Source organism: Bos grunniens, chromosome 15 (assembly GCF_055505025.1).
Source record: "Bos grunniens cultivar Pamir isolate PY7600 chromosome 15, Bosgru_T2T1.0, whole genome shotgun sequence".
Lineage (NCBI taxonomy): Eukaryota > Metazoa > Chordata > Mammalia > Artiodactyla > Bovidae > Bos > Bos grunniens.
The window spans coordinates 35,316,644-35,339,272 of NC_141179.1; the positions used below are offsets into that span (position 1 = coordinate 35,316,644).

General features: G+C 54.4%; 1 protein-coding gene across 1 annotated transcript in view; it reads right to left on the bottom strand.

Annotated features, from left to right (window-relative positions):
- Positions 1–22,629, bottom strand: part of KCNC1 (potassium voltage-gated channel subfamily C member 1) — a 45,217-nt gene extending 22,588 nt beyond the window's left edge. Inside the window, exon 1 of the mRNA XM_086339759.1 lies at positions 21,922–22,629. Coding sequence (XP_086195885.1) covers positions 21,922–22,491 — 570 coding nt within the window. The 5' untranslated portion in view covers positions 22,492–22,629. The remainder of the gene's footprint in view (positions 1–21,921) is intronic.

Below are 22,629 nucleotides of genomic sequence, written 5' to 3' on the forward strand. Positions count from 1 at the left end.
AGAACTATATCTGTTTCCGGATGAGCTTGTCTACTTTCCTATTAGCAAATGATGACTTATGGAACCCTTCATATTTCCTCTTTTGCTCTGACTGCCAGGGAGCTCAGTTAAATTTGATGCTCAATGCTGAACCCATCATTTACCTGGGTATTAAAATGAAAGTAAAGTCACTCAGTCTTTTCCGACGCTTTGCGACCCCATGGACTGTAGGCTACCAGGCTCCTCTGTCCATGGGATTTTTCCAGGCAAGGATACTGGAGTGGGTTGCCATTTCCTTCCCTAGGAGATCTTCCCGGCCCAGGGATTGAACCCAGGTCTCCCACATCATAGGCAGATGCTTTACCATCTGAGCCATCAGGGAAGTATGGAGAGTTGCTATTTCTTGTTTTCATTATACAACTCATATTTTCTTTTCTTTCCTTCCTTATTTCTAAGGATTCTGTTGTACGTGTGTCTCATGGGCCTCAAACCTTCTTGTGCCACAGACCGGAATAAGAAACACCTGATGAGACTCCCAGATGAGGAAGTGAGCTGGAAGGCACTCCCTCTGGGGCTGGGTCAATAACCCAGAGCAGATGTCTCTGCTGGTGACCACCAGTGACAGGCACTCCTGAGACTACATTCTGTCTTTGGACAGCTATCCAGACAGGCATTTCTTATTTAAGCTAGCCTCCCTGCCTTTTTCTGCCAGGGATCCCAGTTTTGCCCTCTGGGGTCACCAGGACACTTCCTCCCTCTGACAGCCCTGCCCACACCTGCAGATAGGCCACAGGGCCCACCCTGAGCTGTCCTTCCCGTGTGCCAGGCTTCCTCTGGTTCCATCCATGCTTCCTGTCTTGGGCCAGCTCTCGGCCTGTTTCAGAGCCTGGTTGTGTTAGGCACCCGCTTGCAGGTGGCCACATGGATGGCACGCTTTTTCAGTGCTCACAGCCACCTCAGTGGTGAGAGTACTGAGCTCTGTTGAGCCTCACTGACCTCTGCTGTAAAGGAATAATGACTACTCTTGCAAACATGATCTCATTTATCTTTAAAAACCTCCCAAGGGGAGGTATCATTAACTCCACTTAGCAGATGAGAAAATTGAGGTTCAGAGTGGTTAAGATGTGTGCAAAAAAATTAATAAATAAAACCCCACACAGCTGGGAAGCAATAGGCAGAATTTGAAACCAAGTCTCTCTGATGCTAAAACCACCATACTCCAGGGCTTCCATTTATACATCTCTTTCATATCCATCCAGGCAACCCTTGGACGAAGACATTTGTCTACACATTATAATGTCATAGGAACAGCTGGCTAAAGTTCACAATATCTTCACATTTTGAATCCCATATAAACACCGTGCATGCGTGTGCGTGTGTGTGTGTGCACGCGCTCTCTCTCTCTCTCTCTCTCTCACACACACACACACACACTAGCTGGGCCATCAGCAGGACAGCCTTTATTGCCGCCATTTGACAGATGAGAAAACTGAGGCTCCAAGTTCTATGAAGTGTCCACTAGGAATCCACAGTGAAATTTTCCCCCAGGGCCCACTTATGTTTTTGCACTGAGTCAAGGGTCCTGACTCCCCATAAGGTATGCATATGTGTGTACATGTGTGTGCATGTGTGTGTGTTGAGAGACACAAAACGATGACCCCAAGAGGGACAGGTCAGGGAGGGCAGTGGACACAATCCAGGTGGGACCACAGCTGTGTTTCCTCCAAAAAATATTTAAGCTTTACCCCAGGCCTGTGCCAGGCACTGGGTACAAGGTGCGCAAAAACAAGCCATAGGTCTTGCTGGGGAAGACTGACATTTATCAAATAACCAGGCAGGCAAATACATATTTGTATGAGGAGATGAGGACTTTGGGGGAACGCACACAGCAGTCGATGGGCTTTTAACAACAAGCCTGGGGGTTGGAGGGGCCCCAGGAGGAAGTGACAAGGGTACAGGGGTTGGAAAGGTAGGTAAAAATCACTAGGGAAATGCAAGGTGTGAGGACGAGCATTCTAAACAGAAAGAACAGGAACAATTCCCCATCCTTGCCTTCCTTGACCATCAGCAACCTCTAAGACAGCTCACCACTCTCTCTTTTCTGTCACACTTTCCAGGTCCCCACAGTCTCTTGATTTTCCTCCCACCTCACTGGCTGCTCCTTCTTGACATCCTTGGCAATCTTGTCCCCAGCTTCTAACTTGTGGGGTGCTCCAGAGTGCAGTCCTTGGTCCTCTTCTCCATTGACACTCATTCCCTTAGTGACCCATCCAGTTTGAAAGCTTAAATACCATCACCTATTCAAATACCACTAACTGCACACTCCCAAATGCTTATCTGCATCAGGACTCCAGCATCCAGCTCCCTCGCGGCTCTGTGGTGGAGGTCTACTAGTTGTCTCTGCAGCTCAGCACGTCAAATGAGTTCTTATATACCACCCCCACTGCCGGCAGCCTTCTGCATTGCAAGAGATGGCAACTCTATTCTCCCAGGACATTCTTGCCAAAAAACCCTGGAGTCATCCTTGACACCTCTCTTTCTGTCACACCTCACATTTAATTGTAAGGAAATCCTGTTGGCTCAGATCTAAATAAATCCAGAATCTGACCACTTCCCACCACCACAATTACCACCCCATCCGTAGATTTACAGTAAGAGCCTCTTAACTGGTCCCTCGGCTTCCAATATTCCTGGAGCTCTAGGAGTGTTTTCAACACAGCAGCCACATGATCCTTTTAAAATGTAAATCTGATTGTGTCATTTCTCTGCTCAAAACCCTGCTTCAGCTCCCCGTTTCTCTTGGAGGAAGAGCCTCACAACACCCCGAGGTCCCCACGGGATTGGGTCCTCCATTTGCCTCCAAGCTCATCTCCTATCGCTGTCCTCCCTGGCTTGTTCCAGCCACACCGCCTCCTCAAACACAATCCTTAAACATGCCAGACACACGCCTGTCTTAGGGCCCTAAGGTGCCCTTCCCCAGCGTCCTTGTGGCTCATTCTCCTGTCATTGCAGGCAGCCCACTGACCACTCTAAAATGTCAGCCAGCACCCCGCGCAGATCTGATTCTCCTTCTTCTGCTCGCCCCATGGAGCACGTCCCCCTTTGTCAAACACTAACTTTCCCCCAGCTTTACTGAGGTACGAGGTATGTACAGTAACACTCACCCATTCTAAGCATCCAACTGGACAACGCTGGCACTTCACACCATCCAACTCACTCATTTTCATGTCTATTGTTTGCCTCTCTCCCCCTTAGCATGTAAGGCCCATGCGGCGGCCAGATCAGAGCATCAGGACTGGCCCTGCCGTTAGACTCAAGTCACATGCTCCACACTAGTAGGGGAAGAGGGGCCCCTTCCTTGGGAACCCGGGGCACAGCTAAGCAAGAGCACAGCTTCCCATCCTATGCATCTGCTTGTCTCAACCCATCTGTCTATATGGTGGGCACAACAACTCCCTTAGCCTCCTCAGGAGGTGACCGCCTCCTCTGATGCCCACTTTCCCTTGCCTGCACGGAGAGTGCACGCAGTCACAGACTCACTAACACAGCATCTGCCTCTACCCTGCAACACGCACAGTCGTTGGCTTTGAACTTGTGTTTACACCAGCACTGGCCACACTCACAGCAGATTGATATCCACGCTGGTAAAAGTATAATCTCTCTCCATGAATCCGTGACGAACCTGGCCTTGGATGCAGTCACTAATCATTTCACTGTGTTGTCATCAGCTTCATTCCCACAGAGGTGGTGTGTTACACTGGCAAGGGGCACTGTGACCAAGAGCAGATCCAGGTCTACACTGGCAATGGGTATACTCGTTGACAGCAGACTCCTGTCTACACAGGTGGCAGGCCCAATCACACTCATCTCTTGTCCAGGGGCACAAAGACCGTTACCGGCTGAGAACATGAATGAGGGGAATGGGCACAAGGGCACCAAAGTTCCTTTTCAGAGGCCAGACAGAGTCTCCCCTCCCAGCAGGCTGCCAGCTGAAGGCGCTTGCTATGGAAGTCAACAGCCTGAGTCCTGCCTAGGGGGCAGAACTGTCGTGGGAACATGAAATTCAAAACCCAAGTGCAGGCCCTGGGGTGAAGATGCTGGAACCTGGGACACACGGCGAGGAGATGAGACCACATCTATTCCCAGCACCTCGAGATCACTCAAGGTGAGGAGAGACTCGGGCTGTGTGACTCCCAGTGCCGCCCGCCCCCTCCCCACCCCACACCCGGGCCTGGCCCAGCCAGCCTGGGCTTAAAAAAGCACCAGGAAATGTCACTTTCTTTTTGAGGAGGTGCAATGGGAGGAGAAAGGCCAGGCAGTTCAGCTGCTGGCCTATTCAAAGGTAGGGAACGGTGACACTGCTCTCAAATCCTGAATCTTGTTTCCTACCCAAGCTGGATGAAATGCCAGCCCCTGCTCCAGGGGATGGAGCGCTGTCTAGGGCCAGCCCAGAGGCCCCAGCCTGCCTGGCAGCCCCAGCCAAGGCTCTGCTGCGGCTGTATGACTCCTGTGTTTGCCCAAGCCAGGGCCGGGCCTGTGGCCTGAGCAGGCTCAGAGACTCAGAGGCTGCGGCTGAACCAGATACCATCGTTGTGCTGGGCTGCTGTGCTAGGCTGGCTCACGGCGGTAGCTCTAGACTCAGGGCCGAATGTTTGGCCTGGACGATGCCCTCTGCCTGGTACCATTGTGCTGCCATTTCCCCATCTGCGAAATGAGAGGGGGCTCAGACCCACTCCAGTTCTTTTTGTAGGATCCCCACGTTACCCGTAAGAACATCCCAGTCCTGCCAGAGACACAGCCTGGACGAGAGACAAGTGAGCGTGGAGTCTTCCATCCAGCGAGCCATGGATGCAGCTTTCACTCACATGGTCATTCATTCAAGCTTCATACATTCACTGAGTGCCTATTTTACTTTGCACAGGAACCTCCAGAAATCCCAGCTTTAAATAAAGCTTCCGGCACTGGGGAAGGCACATAGTAGGAATTCAACAGTGGGTAAAAACATCCGCTGTGTGCTACCTCCTGAGCTGGATTCATCACCAGCACTCCCACTGCCCCATCTCATTGACCCCCTGCACCATCTCAGAGGTCCACACTGCAGTTACCATCCCAATTTCACAAAGAAGGAAACTGAGGCTCAGAGAGGTTGAAGAAGTTGCCCGTGATCAGACACCTGGAAGGTGATGGAGTTAGGTTTTGAAACCCAGCTTTCCATGACTCCAGAACACATGCTCTTAACCACACGCCTCACCCCTGGATAAACACTGACTGAATGACTGCCTGGGTGAATGAATAAAACTTTGTACTGGGGCAAGTATGGGTTCATGAGTGTCCGAGCCCATGAGCGTGGGGAGCATGCGTGTGCGGATGTTTATGTGTTTGCATGTCGAGCTGTTTTATGGAAAGACTCTCCCTGTTGTCTTGGTCTTGTGTGTGCTAGAGCTATACTTAGCTGTAGCCGTGACTGTAATAAGCAGTTAGCAGCACACCAGGCACTCTCACTGGGACCTGGTTTCCCAGGGAGATCGCCGGGACCAGTGTGTGTGTGTATGCGTGTGTGTGCAGCGGGTGCAGCCTGGTGCTGGGGAACGTTGAAGCAGGGCTTGGGGAGGGGGCCTGGTAGGCTCAGCACTATGCCTTATGCAAAGGGAGCGCCTCAGCTCCAGACTAGTTGCATCTAAGCTATCAAGCCCTCAACTCTTGATCCCCCATGTCCATGGTCCCTTGACTGGCCCTTGCTAGGCAATTAAAAGCCTTGGAGCTTGTGTCTAGAGCTTGGGGATTGATGGAGAAAAGCAGTTGGGTGTGGATGGACCTCAGCATACCTGAGCCAGGCTCATCCAGGGTCTCAGGAGAGCACCTCCTCAGCCAGCACATCAGGGGTATTAAGGAAGCCTGCTTGCCAAGGCTGGGGACCTAAGGAGAAAGAGTGGCCTCCCCACCCCAGAACAGATTGAAACCACAGGTATGCTCAGTGCAGTCTGGGGTCAATCCTCAGGAACTGAAGGCCAATCCTCCTCTCATGGCCTGCCCTCCAGTGGCTGCAGGGAGCCTGGAAAACCCCCAGGCCCTGAGGACCTCCCTGTCACATGGCTCTTCCTGCAACTTCTTTCTAGCCCGTCCTGGGTCTGCTCCATCGGAGCCTTTCACCTTTGAGATTGAGCCAGTTCCCCAGGCCAGTCCCTGCCCCTAGCTTCCAGCTCCTTCACTCCACAAACCATCCATTCCTTGTATCAGCAAACCCACAGATGGGCTGGGTGGCTCCACCCTGCCTTCTACCCTGAAGTCCTCAGCATCCAAATCCCATCCTCTAGAATGTTTTCATTTCGTGAGAGATAGGACTTCCTCTGCTGCCTTGAAGTCAAGGGACTAGAAATTTATCCAATTACCTTCACATCCATCCATGTATTCACCCATCCACCAAGCTACCCACCCAGCTGGTTCTCCCTCTGTACACCCTTCCTCCCATCCACTTATCCACATCCATCCACATACCCATCTTTTTATCCATTCTTTCATCTATTTGTCCATCACCCATCTGTCCACTCAACTACCTCACTCTTGACCATGGAACCAAAATGTAATAGTATAAGAAGGAACACTACCACTGCTCTAGTTTACCTTCTTAATTTCCCCAAGGGGACCTGGCCATGTTTTCCTTTATCAGTAAAACAGGGATAAGATCTAAACCTTCTACTTCATAGGGCTGTTGCGAGTTACATTGTTTTAGCCAAGACTTACTGACTCTATATTATATAACAGGTGTTATCATTTCTTAAGCTGGTCCTTGTCCTCTAGAAGCTGCAGCTGAATTGGGGAGACCTGTCACTCCAATAGGGCAGCTGCGTTGAGGGTGGGAAAAGTTCCCTGGGAGAGCAGGCTCTTAGGAGGGGGATCAGGAAAGACTCCAGGCAGGATGCCTTCTCCAAGCTGACTCTGAAGGCTGGATCTGTCTCAGACATGCAAAGGTGGAAGGAAGGGCATTCTTGGTGGAGGGAACAGAATAAGCAAAGGCAGGAGGCAGGGGAACCGGGGATCCTGGAGGAATAGTTGGTGTGCCAGGAGGCTGAGGGTGGGCAGTCTGGAAAGACAGGATGGGTGACATTTCCTGGGGTAGCACAACAAAGTCTGGGAAGAGCCCTGGACGTGGAAAGCCTCAGCAAGTCAGTATAAACCATGGTGACTTATTACACTGAGGCCTTTACTCAGATCCCCAGACTGCCAGTCAAGGAAAAAATATCTTCTTGGTGACAGCCAGGCCTCAGGAGACATGATTCCTGACGCCCAGAAGGGAAGCCAGCGTCTGGCATTTCTGACCTTTGTATCACTAAATATATCATTGGTGACAGTGGTTCGTGACCCTGAGGTTATGGGGCTACCGGACGAGGCTTCTACGGCTGCCTCCCTGGCTGTGGCTCAGCCAGCCCTCCTTCTACCAGCATCCCCGGGGAATCTGAACCCAGGACTAGGTTCAATGTGCTCTAGACAGCCAGCTCCAACCCCTGGTGAGCACCTCCTGTGTGCCGGGCTCCGTGCCGAGGGCTCCACCCCTCTGGGACTCTTCCCCATCTCACACAGGAGGAAATGGGCTCAAGCCACATGCCCAAGCCCACGCTGAGGCGGGGGGCACCAAAAGCCAGGCCCAGTCAGGTCCAAGTCTTGTCCTGTCGTCTCTACCCTGTCTGCTCCTCACATTCCCTCTGCCTTTAGGATCTGGTCTCCCCTCACTGCCGCCCCCCGACCCCACACCCAACCACAGCCCTGTTCTGAACTATATTTTCTCCCTGAGAAACTACTTTTCTGCCTCTGGTCTGAGTGGATTCTCCCGGCATCCCTGAGAAGCAGGTGACACCATTGTGTATAGGTGAGGCAACTAAGGCTCAGAAGGACAAGGGCCATGTTCCAGGGTGCGGGCCGCTCAGGCGCATGTGACCAGCCCCCACAGCACCACGAGGAGAAGCACGCTGTCCGGGGCTGACCCTTAGCAGATGACAGCCCTGTGGGCTTCCAAGAGGGCAGCCCTCAGCCCAGGGCTCAGGCTGTCTCCAGGTGACCCAGTGGGTGGCCATGTTCTTCCCAGCTGCTCAGAGAGCCCCTGAGGTTGAGCATAAAACATTCATCTCTAAGTGCTAAGATGGTGGCCCCGGCAGGAGGCTGTGCTCCAAAGTATGTTCAGTCCTGTCCTGCTGACAAGGTCCAGGGGAGTCCCACTCTCCCATTCTACCACCTGCACAGGCAGAGAAGGGCCCTGGGGAACCACTGAAGCCCCCCGTTACAGCACCCCTCTTCACAGACATCAGGTTCATGTTCTCAGAACCCCCCACAGCAGGTGAGGCCAGCGTCTGCAGAACACCCTTTACAGCTGAGGCAGCCAAGGCTGACAAGGTCATACGGCTCACAGCCAACAGAGCTACATTTGGACCCCGGCAGCCTGGCTCCAGTCTGGCCCATCACCACCATGCTAACCATCTCTCTCAGCACACTCGGACTGAGGGTTCTGCCACAGGAAACTGCAGACGGGACCTTTGCCTGAACGGGCCCCTCACCTCTGACTCCCTCACCAACATCCAGCCCAACAACCCCTCAGAGAGCAGCTCACCCTCCACCCCTACCCTGGTGGCAGCCCCATGTGGCCCCCGTGTCTCCTCCTGGGCGCAGCTGCCTTTGAGAAGAGGACAGAGGTCCCCCAGGATGGTGAAGCAAGAGCCCTTCCCTGAGGCCCAGCTTCCTGAAGGTCCGACTGGGCAGCGCCTTCGGCCAGGAGAGGGGAGGAGATGGCAGTGCAGATGTGAGCACAGCCAAGTGCTGGGAGGACACGCACTGTGGGTAAGATCCCACTGTCAGGGACCCCAGGGGGCTGTGCGCAGCTCTGCTCTCCTTCCACTGTCCCCCGGTTCAGCCCTGGACCCTGGTCTCTCTCTGCGCCTTGAACCCCAGGCACACAGCTGCTTGGGGATTTTGCCTGTCCTATTCACTGTGCTCTGCAGATGCCACATGTCTTCCTCCCTCTCCTCCTGCAAGTCTTTGCTGAAACATCACCTGCCCAGGGAGGCCTTCCCTGCCACAGGAGCTAAGTCATCACCTCCAGCCTTCCCCGGGTCTTCCCTCCATTGTATATCCCCCTAGTACTTCTTACCATCTGACACACGAAATAGTACATGTATTTCTTTCTTTTTATTCTCCCTGCTCGAGAATGTAAGCTTCTTGAGAGCAGGGATTCGTGACTGCTTTATTCTTTGCTCTACTCTCAGCTTCTAGAACGGTGTCTGCAGCCTAGTAAGTAGGTGCTCAATAAATATTTGTGGAATGAATGACCAGGTGCTAAGAGCAGCCCCCTGGCAGGGGAACCACACAGACTGTCCTCATGTGGACAGTCGGGGCACAGGGACAGCAGTCCCTTCCTGCACTGTGGATGGGGGAGGTAGAAGGTGAGATGGGGTGCACCATGGGTGGAGGGTCAGGGGCAAAGTAAAGCAGGATTAGGGGTGCCAGGCTGGCAGGGGAAGGGCCAAGTTAAGCCAGGGTAGAAGGGGCATGCATCTGAGGCCCTGAGGCTTGAGTGAGCTTCCTCTGGCTGCCGTGGGCCCGGCTGATAGAGTATTAGACCCTGGGCCCAGCAAGGCTGGCTCTGGCCCCCTGAGCTCAGTTTCTGGGGCTACTCCAGCTAAAATTAGCCTGTCCCCACTCAGCCTGGTGGGGCAGTCCAGCCTGAGGACAGGTACTGCCCACTGGCACCAACAGGAGCCCCAGTCCTTAGCCCCGAGGCCCCAACAGCTCCTGGGGTCGGCCTGGGCCCTGCTGCCACTGCTCTCTGTGCCTGTGCATCCCCTGTAAAGATGTCTCAACACCCTGTGCTGTGATGCCTGGCCCTGGCCCACCACCCCCACCACGCTGGCACACTTGTCAGCATCTTAGGTCCCTGGGCTTGGCTCCCGACCACAGCCTGATGTCAGTGGCCTCCCTCCCTCTCTGCCCACGGGCGGGAGTTCCATCATCCAGCTCTCTCACCCCCCTACACCTGGGGAGGGAGGCAGAGCAGGGGTGAGCTGCCCATGACAACAGAGGGGGTGACCGAGCCCTCTGAAGAGGGCTATGACCTGCCCATGACACACGGCAGGTTTACGGCAGGACCAAGACGAATCCAGGCCTGCCTCCATGGATGACACCACTGAGATCTGGTTCCTGGGAGAGAGGTGATTCTGGAAGAAGGGGCCCCTGGGGCCAAGTAGGTGAGGTGACCCTCAGAGAGGTATTGAAGGGAGGGTCAGTTGCTGAAAAAGGAAGTGGGTAGTGAACAGGCCAGGATCTGGTTCTTCTAGAGCCAAGCACCGTTAAAAAGACAATAATGGAACCCACGATAATTAAGCACTTATTATGTTTCGGGTTCTGGGCTAAGTGCTTAACACATTCAATCCTCCCGACTTCCCTATGAGTCAGGTGCTATTAATAACCCTCTCTTGAGGCACAGACAGGTTAGGGAACTTGTCCAAGGTCACACAGCTGAAAAGAGGAAGTGGGGCTGGGATTCGAATGCAGGGCTCCTGGCTCAAGAGGCCACACTCTTAAGGAGAGAACGGGGCTCCAGGGCATATCGCTAAGATCGGTCACTAGGAAGTGGGGGCCGCCCCGAAGCCCATGCACTTTCTACTGAACACAGGACTGTGGCTTTAAGCAGGGGAATTTGGGACAAAAGGCATCCGAGGACTTCCAGGGGATGAGTCTGTATTGAAAGCCAGTAACTAATGCCTAGAACTTCACGCAAACACAGCTGACAGAGGAAAGGGGACGATGGGAGGGGTAAAGCGAGGGAAGGAGGTGAACGGGGAAGGACGTGGGGAGGGAGAGGGAGAAAAAGAACCTGGCTAGTCTTTAGGAGAAACAGAGTCCCAAAGGAAGTCAGATGTGGGCATTCGGCTGGACCAGGTGGACGTGGGAACTCAGAGTCCTTGCAATGCACAATGTCATCATCCCAAGAGCTTGCACATCCTGGTTTTCAAAAATACTTTTTCAGTCTCTGAGCTCTGGTTGTGGGCAGTGAGTTGGGATAGAGGGCTTGTGTTCCCAGGTGAGGCAAAGAAAGACGGGGTCAGCCAGTAATAGGCTCTGAGGCGTGGTGCCGATATCTGGCCTAGGTCTTGAACTCTGGTCTCCTTATTTATTCTCCCAATGACTATGTATTTAGAACCCGCTATGTGCCAGGCCCTATTCCAGATACCAAGCACAGAACAATGGGTAAAAGACAAAAATCCCTGTCTTCCTGGAGCTTAAATTCTAGTGAAGCTTTTATTTTTATATAAGAATATAGAGTTTATATTCCAGTAGAACGTTCTTTACTATTTCATTGGAAAAGACCTCGATGCTGGGAAAGATTGAAGGCAGGAGGAGAAGGGGACGACAGAGGATGAGATGGTTGGATGGCATCACCGACGTGATAGACATGAATTTGAGAAAACTCCGGGAGATAGTGAAGGACAGGGAAGCCTGGTGTGCTGCAATTCATGGGGTTGCAAAGAGTCGGACACGGCTGGGCAACTGAAAAACAACATATTCTAGTGGGGGAAGCAGACAATAAACAAGGTCAATAATAAAATACAGTTGGATGCTGTTAAATGCCAAGAAGAAAACGGGAAAGCATAAAATGGGGGAAGGGAACGCAAGGGTGCAACCTGAGGGGATGACCTCTGAGTACAGGCCTAAAGGAGGTGAGGATGAGGGAGTAAACAGCGAGGGGAAAGCACTCCAGGTAGAAGGTAGGGCGAGAGGACAGGTCCTGAGGCAGAAGCACAAGCGCTGTGCTGGTGGAAAACCAAGGAGCCAGAATGAGCGGGGAGGAAAGAGAGCGGAGGGGGAGGCTGGGTGCGGGCAGCTCCTGAGGAGCCTTATAACCCTTGCAGGGGCCCGGGCTGCTCCCTGACTGAGCAGAGTACAGGGGTGGCTCAACCTGGCAAGCGTTTGACCAGGAGGGCCCTGGCTGCTGTGCGCAGAAGGTGCTGCAAAGGGCAGAAGCAAGTGGACAGTTCACAGGAATCCGGGGGAGAGACGATGGTGGCTTCAGCCAGGGAGGTAGCAGTGGAGGCAATATGACAAGGTCAGGTTCTGGCTGTATTTTCAGTACAGAGACCAACAGGATTTGCTGATGTGTGAGAAAAAGCGAGGAATAACGGATGGGTGCCAAGGTTTTTGGTCTCAGCACCTAGATGGAAGCGGCTGTCATTTATCCAGCTGGGGCCTCAGCCTCCAGGCACACCACCCCGATGTCAGCGTCTTGGGCACAAGGAAAGATCAGAATCACCCACGAAGCTCTGCCAACCAGCACATACCCGTCCAGGCCTCTTTGTGTCCTGATACTTCCCCTCCACTGGGAACGGTTTCCTGCCTCAGCACTTCTCAGAATCTGGTGTGCGTATGATTCATCTGAGGATCTTGTTAAAATGCAGATTCTGAATCAGTAGGGCTGGGGGCAGGGCTGGGACCTGAAATGCTTTCTTTCTGCCAAGTGCCCAGGTGATGTTGATTCTCTTGGTCAGAGGACCACACTGAGGAGCAAGAACCCCTGTGTCCCAGACCCCATGGCAAATCCTCCTTCTCTGAGTATCAGCATTGCCGGAGAACAGACTCTGGAGCATAGGCATCCTGACCATTTCCTTCCAGACCCAGGAGTCAAGTTCTCCAGGGACAGAGCCCAGGAGTTTGACCTGTCTTCTGCTTTTGGCTGCTCAGCATGTGGGATCTTCCCTGACCAAGGACTGAACCTGTGCTCTGTGTTGGGAGTGTGGAATCGTAACCAGTGGATTGCCAGGGATGTTCAAGCCTGACGTTTTTGAAGGATCCTAAGTAAACTGAAAGTTACCCATGGATGGGGGTCCCCAGAAACACCCCTCTAGCCCCATTACAATGATTGCAAACACCCCTGGCCCATCCAGCACAGCAGCAGCCCACTGCCTCCCTTCTCTGCAGTGCCTCGGCACCATCGAAGATAGCCCCAGCCTGCCCTGCTCCAGCCCCTACAGTCTGGCATAGCATCTCGTCTCTCAGTACACCTTTCTGCAACTCGCGAAGGGCAGACAGCTAAGAGAAGGGCCTGGAGAAGAGAGCTGGAGGTGCCACCCACTGGGCCAGAGCAAGCACACCATAGAGAGGTGGTACTCCCCAATTTGTGCCATGAGAGGACTGGGGGAGTCTACACACCCGGTGACTCCCAGGGGCCTAGCACCTGTGGCGACGCCAGGAAGGAAGGGATTACTATGGGAGCCTGAATGAATGTAGGGGAAAGCTTCTCAGACCCCCTCCCCTGGGCTCCTGCCTGCTTGATACCAGGAGAGCTCACATGTGCCCTAGAGAGGAGCTGGGCGCAGAATGTGGAAGGAGAAGTAGGAAAGGACTAACCCGGCTCCCGGGGCTTCTCAGGTGGCACCAGTGGTAAAGAACCTGCCTGTCAGTGCTAGATACACAAGAGATGCAGTTTCAATCCCTGGGTTGGGAAGATCCCCTGGAGGAGGGCATGGCAACCCACTCCAGGATTCATGCCTGGAGAATCCCATGGATGGAGGAGCCTGACGAGCTACGGTCCACAGGGTCACAAAGAGTCAGAGACAACCGAAATAACTCAGCATGCACGTACACCCTGGCTCCCACGGTGCCTCCGGGAAGCTGAAGCTTGGAACTCTAGCCTCCTGGAGTGTCAGAGTGGTGAAGGGACTTGGTGGTCATTTAGAACAGGGGTCCACAGTCTCTGAGATCTAATGCCCTGTGACCTGAAGTGGAGCTGATATAATAATAATAGAAATAAAGTGTATAATAAATGTATTGTGCTTGAATCATCCTGAAGCCATCCTCCAACCTGGTTCATGGAAAACCTGCCTTCCACGAAACTGGTCCCTGTGGTCAAAAAGGTTGGGGACTGCTGATTTAGAAGGTCCTCTACCAGTCCATTCTAAAGGAGATCAGTCCTGGGTGTTCATTGGAAGGACTGATGCTAAAGCTGAAACTCCAGTACTTTGGCCACCTCATGCAAAGAGTTGACTCACTGGAAAAGACCCTGATGCTGGGAGGGATTTGGGGCAGGAGGAGAAGGGGACGACAGAGGATGAGATGGCTGGATGGCATCACCCACTTGATGGACATGAGTTTGAGTAAACTCCGGGAGTTGGTGATGGACAGGGAGTCCTGGCGTGCTGCGATTCATGGGGTCGCAAAGAGTCAGACATGACTGAGCGACTGAACTGAACTGAACTATTTTCCAAAGGGGAACTATAGCCTGAAGGGACAATGGGACCTGCCTATGGGAGCCTGGTTGGCTTAGTGGCCTGGCTACAGATCTTGTTCTGGGGTAGCTGCCTCATGCCCACAATGGGGGTCCTGTCTGCAGCCTCTTCTCTTCTCGTCCCTGGGCTGGTGCTAAGCCCCAGGCCCCCAGGAGTGACCCACTGACTGTCAGCTCAAATCAGGCAAGCCTGTGACTTCTTGCCCAACCCAGACCCTGTACTCCCAAAGGAGTCAGTGAGGGCAGGAGCAGTCAGGCTAAGCATTAGGGACCTGGGGGAATGGATTTTCGGTTCAGCAAAAACTAGAAAGGCTACTGGGAGAGGGAATAGATGAGCAAAAACCTGGAGGCTGGACTGAGGTTCAGATGATGAGGTCAGGGAGGAGCCTGGCGGAAGGGAGGAGCCTGGCAAAAGGGAGGAGCCTAGCAGAAGGGAGGAGCCTGGCAGAAGGGAGCAGCAGGACCCGTGGCCGGCTTCCAGAGCAGAAGGCCTTGAATGCGGAGCTGAGGAGGATCCAGCATGCTCACCAGGTGTCATCTCTCGCAGGATAGCTTCTGATCCTCCCAAGCCCCCCAGTCATTTCCCGGGGCCTGCATGGCTGGCAGGGGCAGGAGAGGCACCTTCTGAAAAGTCTCTTTCTGGGGGCTGCCAGTGCATCATCTTACCCCACCAGGCTGGGCCTTCACCTGCCATGGTTCAGGGGCCAGAACTGCAGAGCAGGATTCCCAAACAGGTTTCTGGGAAAGAGAGTTTGCTGAAGGAGGAAAGAAAACAGAAGGAAACCCAAGCCTGGGCCACGGCCAGCCACAGCCCCCAGTACCCTGGAATAACAACAAGAGGCGGTACTGAATAGTGGTTATGGACGGAGCTCTGGGGTCAGGTGGTCCCACAGCTAAATGCTGGTCCACTACTCAGGGTCTACAATGACCTTGGAAAGGCTACTTAGCCTCTCTGAGCTGCAACAGCCTCATCTGGGACATTGGTGTGATAATAATGGTACAGCTCCATGGGCGTTCGTATGACAATTGAATGAGAATACGTAAATCAAATCCTTAAGGCTGTCTGATACATAGTAAGTGCTTTAGTAAATAAAGTGCATGTGTGCTAAGTCGCTTCAGTTGTGTCTGACTCTGTGTGACGCTATGGACTGTAGCCTGCCAGGCTCCTCTGTGTGTGGCATTCTCCAGGCAAGAATACAGGAGTGGGTTGCCCTTTCCTGCTTCAGGAGATCTTCCCAACCCAGGGATTGAACTTGAGTCTCTTAAATTTCCTGCATTGGCAGGAGAGTTCTTTACCACTAACACCACCTGGGTAGTAAACAGTAGCCATTAGTACGTTGACTCAAGGAAGGGGCTTCTGGAAAATTTGGCCTAGGGGATGAATACAGGATCTGGGCAAAGTCTGGGTTGACTGTCTAAGAGAGGTCTCTACCAGCTGTACTGGGCCCTGGGAGGGGAGTGGGGAAGGGAGGAAGGAGGGCACCTAACTGCTGCCCAGGTGGAATTTAATATTCTCTTAAAACTGAGAGAGCAAATAAATACAAATGGCCTGCCCTTAGGCCAAGAGGCTTGGGGTGGAGTTTGAGCCTCGTTGATGGGCTGTGTGGTCTTAGGCAAGTGTCTTCCCTGCTCTGAGCCTGATTTTCCTCTGCCAGATGAGGGCAGTAGCTAGAGGTGGCCTGGCAGCACCCAACAGTCCTGTGCATATGAAAGGCAGTCCCTCCCCTCAAGTGGTTCTCCGGCACTAGGGTTGGGCATCTAACCGTCCCTGGAGCCTCCTAGGTTCCCCTTTCCCTGGAGCCTGCACCCATGGTGTGGCCAGGCTGGCCCAGGGCCCATGGGAGGCCGCAGCTTGAGGCCCTGACCTTTCGGTCCAGAGTGAATACACTGGTCATGGGACTGCTCAGAATAGTCATAGCACTGTATTCAGCTGTCTTGGGAGGCCCCGAGATCCTTGGTCCCGGTGGTGGGCCTTGGAACGAGCCCCCACCAGCTCCCTTCACCGCCTCTGAAACAACATACTTCTCTCTCTTGGAGGTTCAGGCCAGTCTCCTCTAAAGCTCTGGCACATTCTAGACTGCCCAGAGTTAGGGAGCACAGATTCCTGCCCCTGGAGTGCCAGACCCCGGCACTCGCTGAAGTGTTGTAAGGTGGACGGGGCTCCCAGCTACGGAACCAGGAGTTGAAGACCTGAGTTCCTAAACCAGCCCCCTAACTTGTTCACTGGGACCTTGGACAAAGCACACCTCTCTGGGCCTTGCCTTCCTCATCTGTTTCAATAATGGCTCCTATTAAACTGAGTATATAAGAAGCTTGGATTCTGGAGTAGGAGACAGATTGGAATCAAGCAAGACTGCTAATGAGCATTTTATTACACACTAGATTGCTACTTTAAAGGGAAGGACTCTGGTCCTAGACCCAGCCTGTGGGGTCCAGAAAGGCATTTCCAGGGAACTGAGGTTTGAGGAGGGGTGTCAGGGAGAAAGAGGGGCAACTCAGGAGGAAAGAGTGCTCCAGAGGGAACAGCATATGCAAAGGCCGTGAGGCAGGGGGACCTGTCACGTGCAAGAAAATGAATTGCGGCCGGGATGACTGAAGCTCATCTGATGTAATGGAGAGAGCCAGGCCGGAGGAGCCTAGAGAGACAGGCCGGGCCCAAGGGACCACAGAACGGGCTGGGGAAGCACCGAAGGGTTTTAAGCAGGCAAGACTGTAAGCTGACAGATTTGTGAGTTGAAGAGATCTCTGTGGCTTACAAGTGGAGGGTGACATGGAAGGGCCAGGGACTGCAGGCAGGACAGGAGTCAGGAAGCTGCAGGAAGGTGGGCCGGGGGGACACAAAGATGGCTGGAAATCAGGATAGTGGGCTTAGGACAGAGGGCAAAGGGTGGAGTCTAGAGAAAGTCATGGAGTGAAATGCTAATCCAGCCAAGAGGAGTTTAATAACAGAAGCCAACATTTATTGAGCACTGACTACATGCCAGGCCCTGTGACTTGGGGCTTTCCACCAACATGTAGATAACTCAGTTCATCTTTCCATCAACCCTCTGGGACAGGTTCTATCATTATGCCCATTTTAGAGGTGAAGAGGCTGAGAAGCTGACCAGAAGACACTCGCTTGGTGACTTTCATTACTGGTTGGGGAACTGGCGCAGGGGAGGCTGTCTACCATTCAAAGACACGCGGACACCTGTCAAAGCATTGTGAGAAAGTGAGGAACACCGGATGGGGGACACAGTATGGTGAGGAGTGCTTAGGGTGGCCAGAGGGGAAGGCACCAAGCCCTTCTGCCCTGCTCATGGGTCTCCTTCACATGTTTCCATGACTCAAAGCGGGGCCCTGACCTGGGGCAGTGTGCTCTGAAGTGGGGGCGAGCTGCCCAGGAAGTCCCTATTAGCACCCCTGTCCCCAGTCCCTCCACATGCCAAGCCAAGATCCCAGTGTCAGCTGGGACCCAAGGGAGGGCCGAAGTCTCCGGCTGGGCAATTCATCCCAGCTGCCAGGTGAGGATCCGCCCCAGAGAGTTGGGGGAGAGGAGGACTACATCAGATTCCAAACAGGTGGGGACAAAAAGAGAGATGGAGACCTGGCATCAGAGGAGAGCTGGGCAGTGGGGTGGGTGGAGGTGGGGCTTCCCAAGCTTGGGGTCACTGGCACTTCTTTGTCACTGCAAAGTCAAGTGACTTTGGGGGAGAGATGTCCACACAGACACACACACGCACAGGACACTCTGGTCTGCAGCACAGGGCACACCACTGGTGATGTGTGACCTGACACCGAGCAATGTTCCTGATGACAACATGAACATCAAAGATAAAAGCCAAGAGCCTCCGACCTGTGCTGGTCCCCAGGGGAGAGAGGAGGGCAGTTTTCAAGGCTGGGCTGCCCCAGGCTGCTCCCACGTGACCCTGCCTGCTCCCACACCTCCACAGTTTTGCATGCTAGCACTGCTGTTCCCTGCCATCTGCCTGGGTAATTCCTACTTGCTCCTCAAAGTCCGTCCCTGAGTTACCTCCTCCGGGATAGTTCTTACTCTCACAGTCCCAGGAAGCCCCTTCACGGCACTTACCACAAAGTGTCGTCGTCATCTTTTGCTTGTGTGTATCTGGGGCATGACCCCTCGTGCCAAAGGACAAGTTGGGCTCATCCTGCCCCAGCTCACCTCCCTACCCCTCACTCCCTCAGCCTGGGAACCCAGGAACCAGTAGGAGAGAGGGGCCAGCAAACCAGCAGCTCTGGCTAGCACTGTCACCTCCAAAGAGCTCAGATGGAACCTCCCACCGCCTAGTTAGCCCGTATCTCCCAGGGCCACCACTAAGGCCTGCAGTGGGGTGGCCTCACTGTGCACCAACAACCAACTGGCCTGGGCTAGAGCAGTGTTTCCACTAAGGATGGAAAATAGGGGGCAAAACCACTCACTAAGGCGGCCCAGAAGTCCCAGGAGATGAAGGCAGCAGGCAGGAAGTGGGTCTGAGTTTCACCTCCCTCAAGGCACACACACACAGGTAACTCAAAGCCCCTCTCACATACAAGTCCACACAGCCACACTGACACCAGGTTCCCGCACACAGTTCCTGCCTCACACACGCCTCACATACACACAGGGTCTCTGTCACACACATAGAGCTCCCACCCCACACAGCCTCTCACACAGATGGTCTCGTGCACGCAATGTTACATGCAGAGCTTCCCAGTGTCCCACCCGCCACACACAGAAATACACTCACCTCAAGTCTCTCACACCCTCCCCAAGAATCCTTCTCTCTCACACATGCACAGAGCATCTTTCGGACACATACAGTCCCCCCTCTCTCTTATATACGCACTCTTTCCCACACAGTCTCATTCTCACACACAAAGTCCATCTCTCAGAACCCACAGAATCTGTCTTTTTCACACTCACATGGGATTACTCTGATACAGAAACACACAGAATCTCTCTCACGTAGTCAATCTCAACACACACACCCGCCCCCAGAGTCTCACTCACACATGCTTTTATTCTCATGTGGCCTTACACACACACACACACACACACATACATGAAGAACCTCTCACACCCACACAGAATCTCTCTTACACAGATTCTCACACATACAGCTTGTCTTTCACACACATCTACAATGTCACACACAGGATTGTGGTCTGGAATCCTGAATAAACATTTGAATCCCGACACAGCAATCTGAGGCAGCCTGGGGCCCGCGAGGGGGAGGGGTAAACAAAGGTGAGGGCGGCGGAGGAGCCGAGATGGAGGAGGGAGAGCAGGCGGGCAGCCGGCTGGGCTCTGCGCAGATGAGCCGCAGAGAGGCAGCGCAATGCAGCTAGGCCGGCCGGGCGTGCAGCGGGAAGCCTGGGTTCTAATCCAGGCTCTGCCCTCACTTCCTGTGTGCCCTTGGGCAGGCCCCAGTGTCCTCAGCTGTCACCCGAGGGAGCTGGAACAACTCTATGTGGCCACTGGGGAAAGAATGTCGCACAGATAGGCTGAGGGGGGCACCTTCTAAGCACCCCACCCCACCCCCAACCACTGCTCAACTTTTCCCTCAGTCTGCTCTTCAGTGGACGCTGGAGAGAATCAGGACTTTTCTGTAAGATTCTGTACACCAACATGACCCCCTTTAGCCAACTCTTGTATCTGCATGGGGGAATGGCCAGTGGGAGGAGATGGACAGGGCAAGGGGCTAAGTATGTCCCACATGACCCCTGCCTATCCTGAAACTCAGGGGCTAGGGTCAGAGCCTGAAGCTGACCCCAGGAGTCAGGTGGGGGGACTCAGCCTCTTGGTAGAGCGCCAGGAGGTGGAGAGGACCATATGGAAGTTGGGCCTACTCTTTGCTTCTGGGGCCAAGGGGGTGGTGGTGGTGGTAGCAAGATGCTTCCCAAGGTGAAATGCAGGCTAATGGGCAGCTGCTCTAACCTAGGCCTCTGCTCCCCTTGCCCCCTGCCCCCACATGCCCCAGTTCAACCTCCCAGTCCCCTTTCTCCTGCCCCTCCTCACAGCTCAGCTACAGCTTCCAGTTACATAATCCCCTGGCTATGGTGGCCTCTGTCAGGAGAGGGGAGGAGGGAGACCTCTGAGGATCCCAGTCTCCTCTGGAGATGGCAGGGAGCTGGTGGCCAGCTGAGTGGAGGACGGGGTCCCAGGGGACTTGGGTCCCAGTACACCATGGCCTCTAACTCCCTGGGTGACCTTGGGCAGGCTTTTCAAAACAGAGGGGTTTAACTATCTCCCTATTACTGCACGTCCACACACCCCCTCCCCGCCCCAAACACACACACATATCTGATCTAGGATTTAATATATAAGACCTGTTGCCCTCTCCCTCAGATGCTAAAACACTGAGTGTTTGATCTCAGTAACTCGTCCATCAGGCCTGTGCCTAAACACAGCCTTTTCCTGCCGTGGAAGCTTCCGTGCCCCCTGGTCCCTTCTCCCCACTGAAGTCAGCCGGGGAGGCACTCCTGCTCCCTCCCCTGCCAGAACCTCCATCCCCAGTTTGAGGGCAGGAGGGAAGGGGTGTGGAGCAGTAAAGGAGATAGGGCATTGAAGGTAATGTCTTGTCTGGGAGGGGATTAGGGGGTGGCTCACACACTGGGGAGGGACTCTGCTTTAAATTCCCAACTCTGACCCTTCCCCTCTGTTCAGATCTCTGAGGGCAGAGCCTAGCAAAGGCAAGAGGGGTTTCTTCCAGGGTAGGTGGCTGCTACCCCTGTCTCCCTTTTGGGCTCAGTGAAGCAGCAAAGACCCTTAGAATTCACCAGGCCCCCTCTCTCTCTTTACATTTGAGGGAACTGATCGGAGAAGCCATTTGATGGGCCTGGGTGGGCAGCAGGGTACCCTTTCTCCCTGGCAACAAGCTGCTGTCACTAAAGGGGAGTGGTTGATGAAGACATACCTCCCTCTCACACCCCTGTAGATGCCCTCCCTGTCCGGACAGGTCCTAGAGGAAGTACAGGCAGAAGCCCAGAGGCCCCCTCCAGCCATCTCTTCTTTTGACAAGAAAGAAGGGCAGGCTCTGTTTCTAGGAGCAGGTCTCAGAGGGATCACACCCTCCCCCAGCTCCACCATCTATCAGTTAATTAGCCATAAAGACTGCCCCTTGATCATCTCCCTGGGATGCTCTGAGGCTGCTCCGCGGGGTGGGGTGGTCTATCTCACACAGCAGATCAGGTCTCAAGCCCTCTTCTGTGGGCCCTGGCTGGTCCCACATGCCCCTTACCTGGGACAGAGGAAGGACTCCTACTTCCCTTCCCACACCAAAATCTAAAGGACAGTTCAGAGCTTCACCCTGTACACCTGCAGAGATGGTGATGTGCATGCACAGGCACGCCTGCACACTCAAACATACACACATGCTTGCTCATTCTCACCACATACATTACCCACCCAAATATACACCACCACACTTACATAAATATGCGCACACTATCAACTCATGCACACAAACACACCCATTCATACTCACTTATACATACGAAATTCAGAAATACACAGACCTTTACATATGTACAAAGCTAGCCACCCTTGAGGAGAGTCACTGTCTCTGTCACACGCGCACAAACATCCTCCTTTCTGCTTTGACTCCCGGGCACCAGTTCTCGGATCCAACCCTGCCCGCGGGAGGCAGAGAACACTGCCTTCCCCGCCCCACTCTTCTCATGGCTAAGTTGTCACTTACCCTCGCGTAGCGGGATGAGTAGGGGTCCTCGAAGAGGGCCCAGATGCGCGGCTGCCAGCGGCGCCAGAAGCCGCCAGGCCGTCCGTCTGGGGAGTCGCTGAGCGCCAGGCGCTTGGTCATCTCCAACTCGTCCTCGCCGTCGCCTGAGTCGCCGGGGCCGTCGGCGTCCGCGTCGTCCGCGCTGTTGTCCAGGGGCGCGCCGCCGAAGCTGTCCAGCGCCTCCTCGGCGTCGCGGTGCTGGCGGTAAGTCATCCAGCAGCAGGGCTCCACGTCGGTCTCGTCGATGCCCCAGAAGGCCAGCTCCTCCTCGTAGAGTGGCCCGCACACGTCGGCCGGGCAGTGCAGCTTGCCCGTGCGGTAGTAGTTCAGGATGTGCGCGAAGACGCCGGGGTGGCGGTCGAAAAAGAACTCGTCTGCGCGCGGGTCATAGTCGAAGTGGCTGTGGGCGTCGGGCTCCGCCAGCCAGGCGAGCCGCGTGCCGGGCAGCGTGCGCAGCGTCGAGCGGTACGTCTGGTGGCGCGTGCCGCCCACGTTGATCACGATGCGCTCGCTTTCGTCCCCTTGGCCCATCGCGGCGCCTCCTTAGGCATGGCGCGGCCCAGCGACACCCATGGGAGCGGCCGCCAGGGGGAGTTGGCGCCGGGGAGGGGGGCGCGCGGCCTCCTCCCCCCTCCCCCCAGCCGTCGGGGGGACAGAGGACCGGGCTCC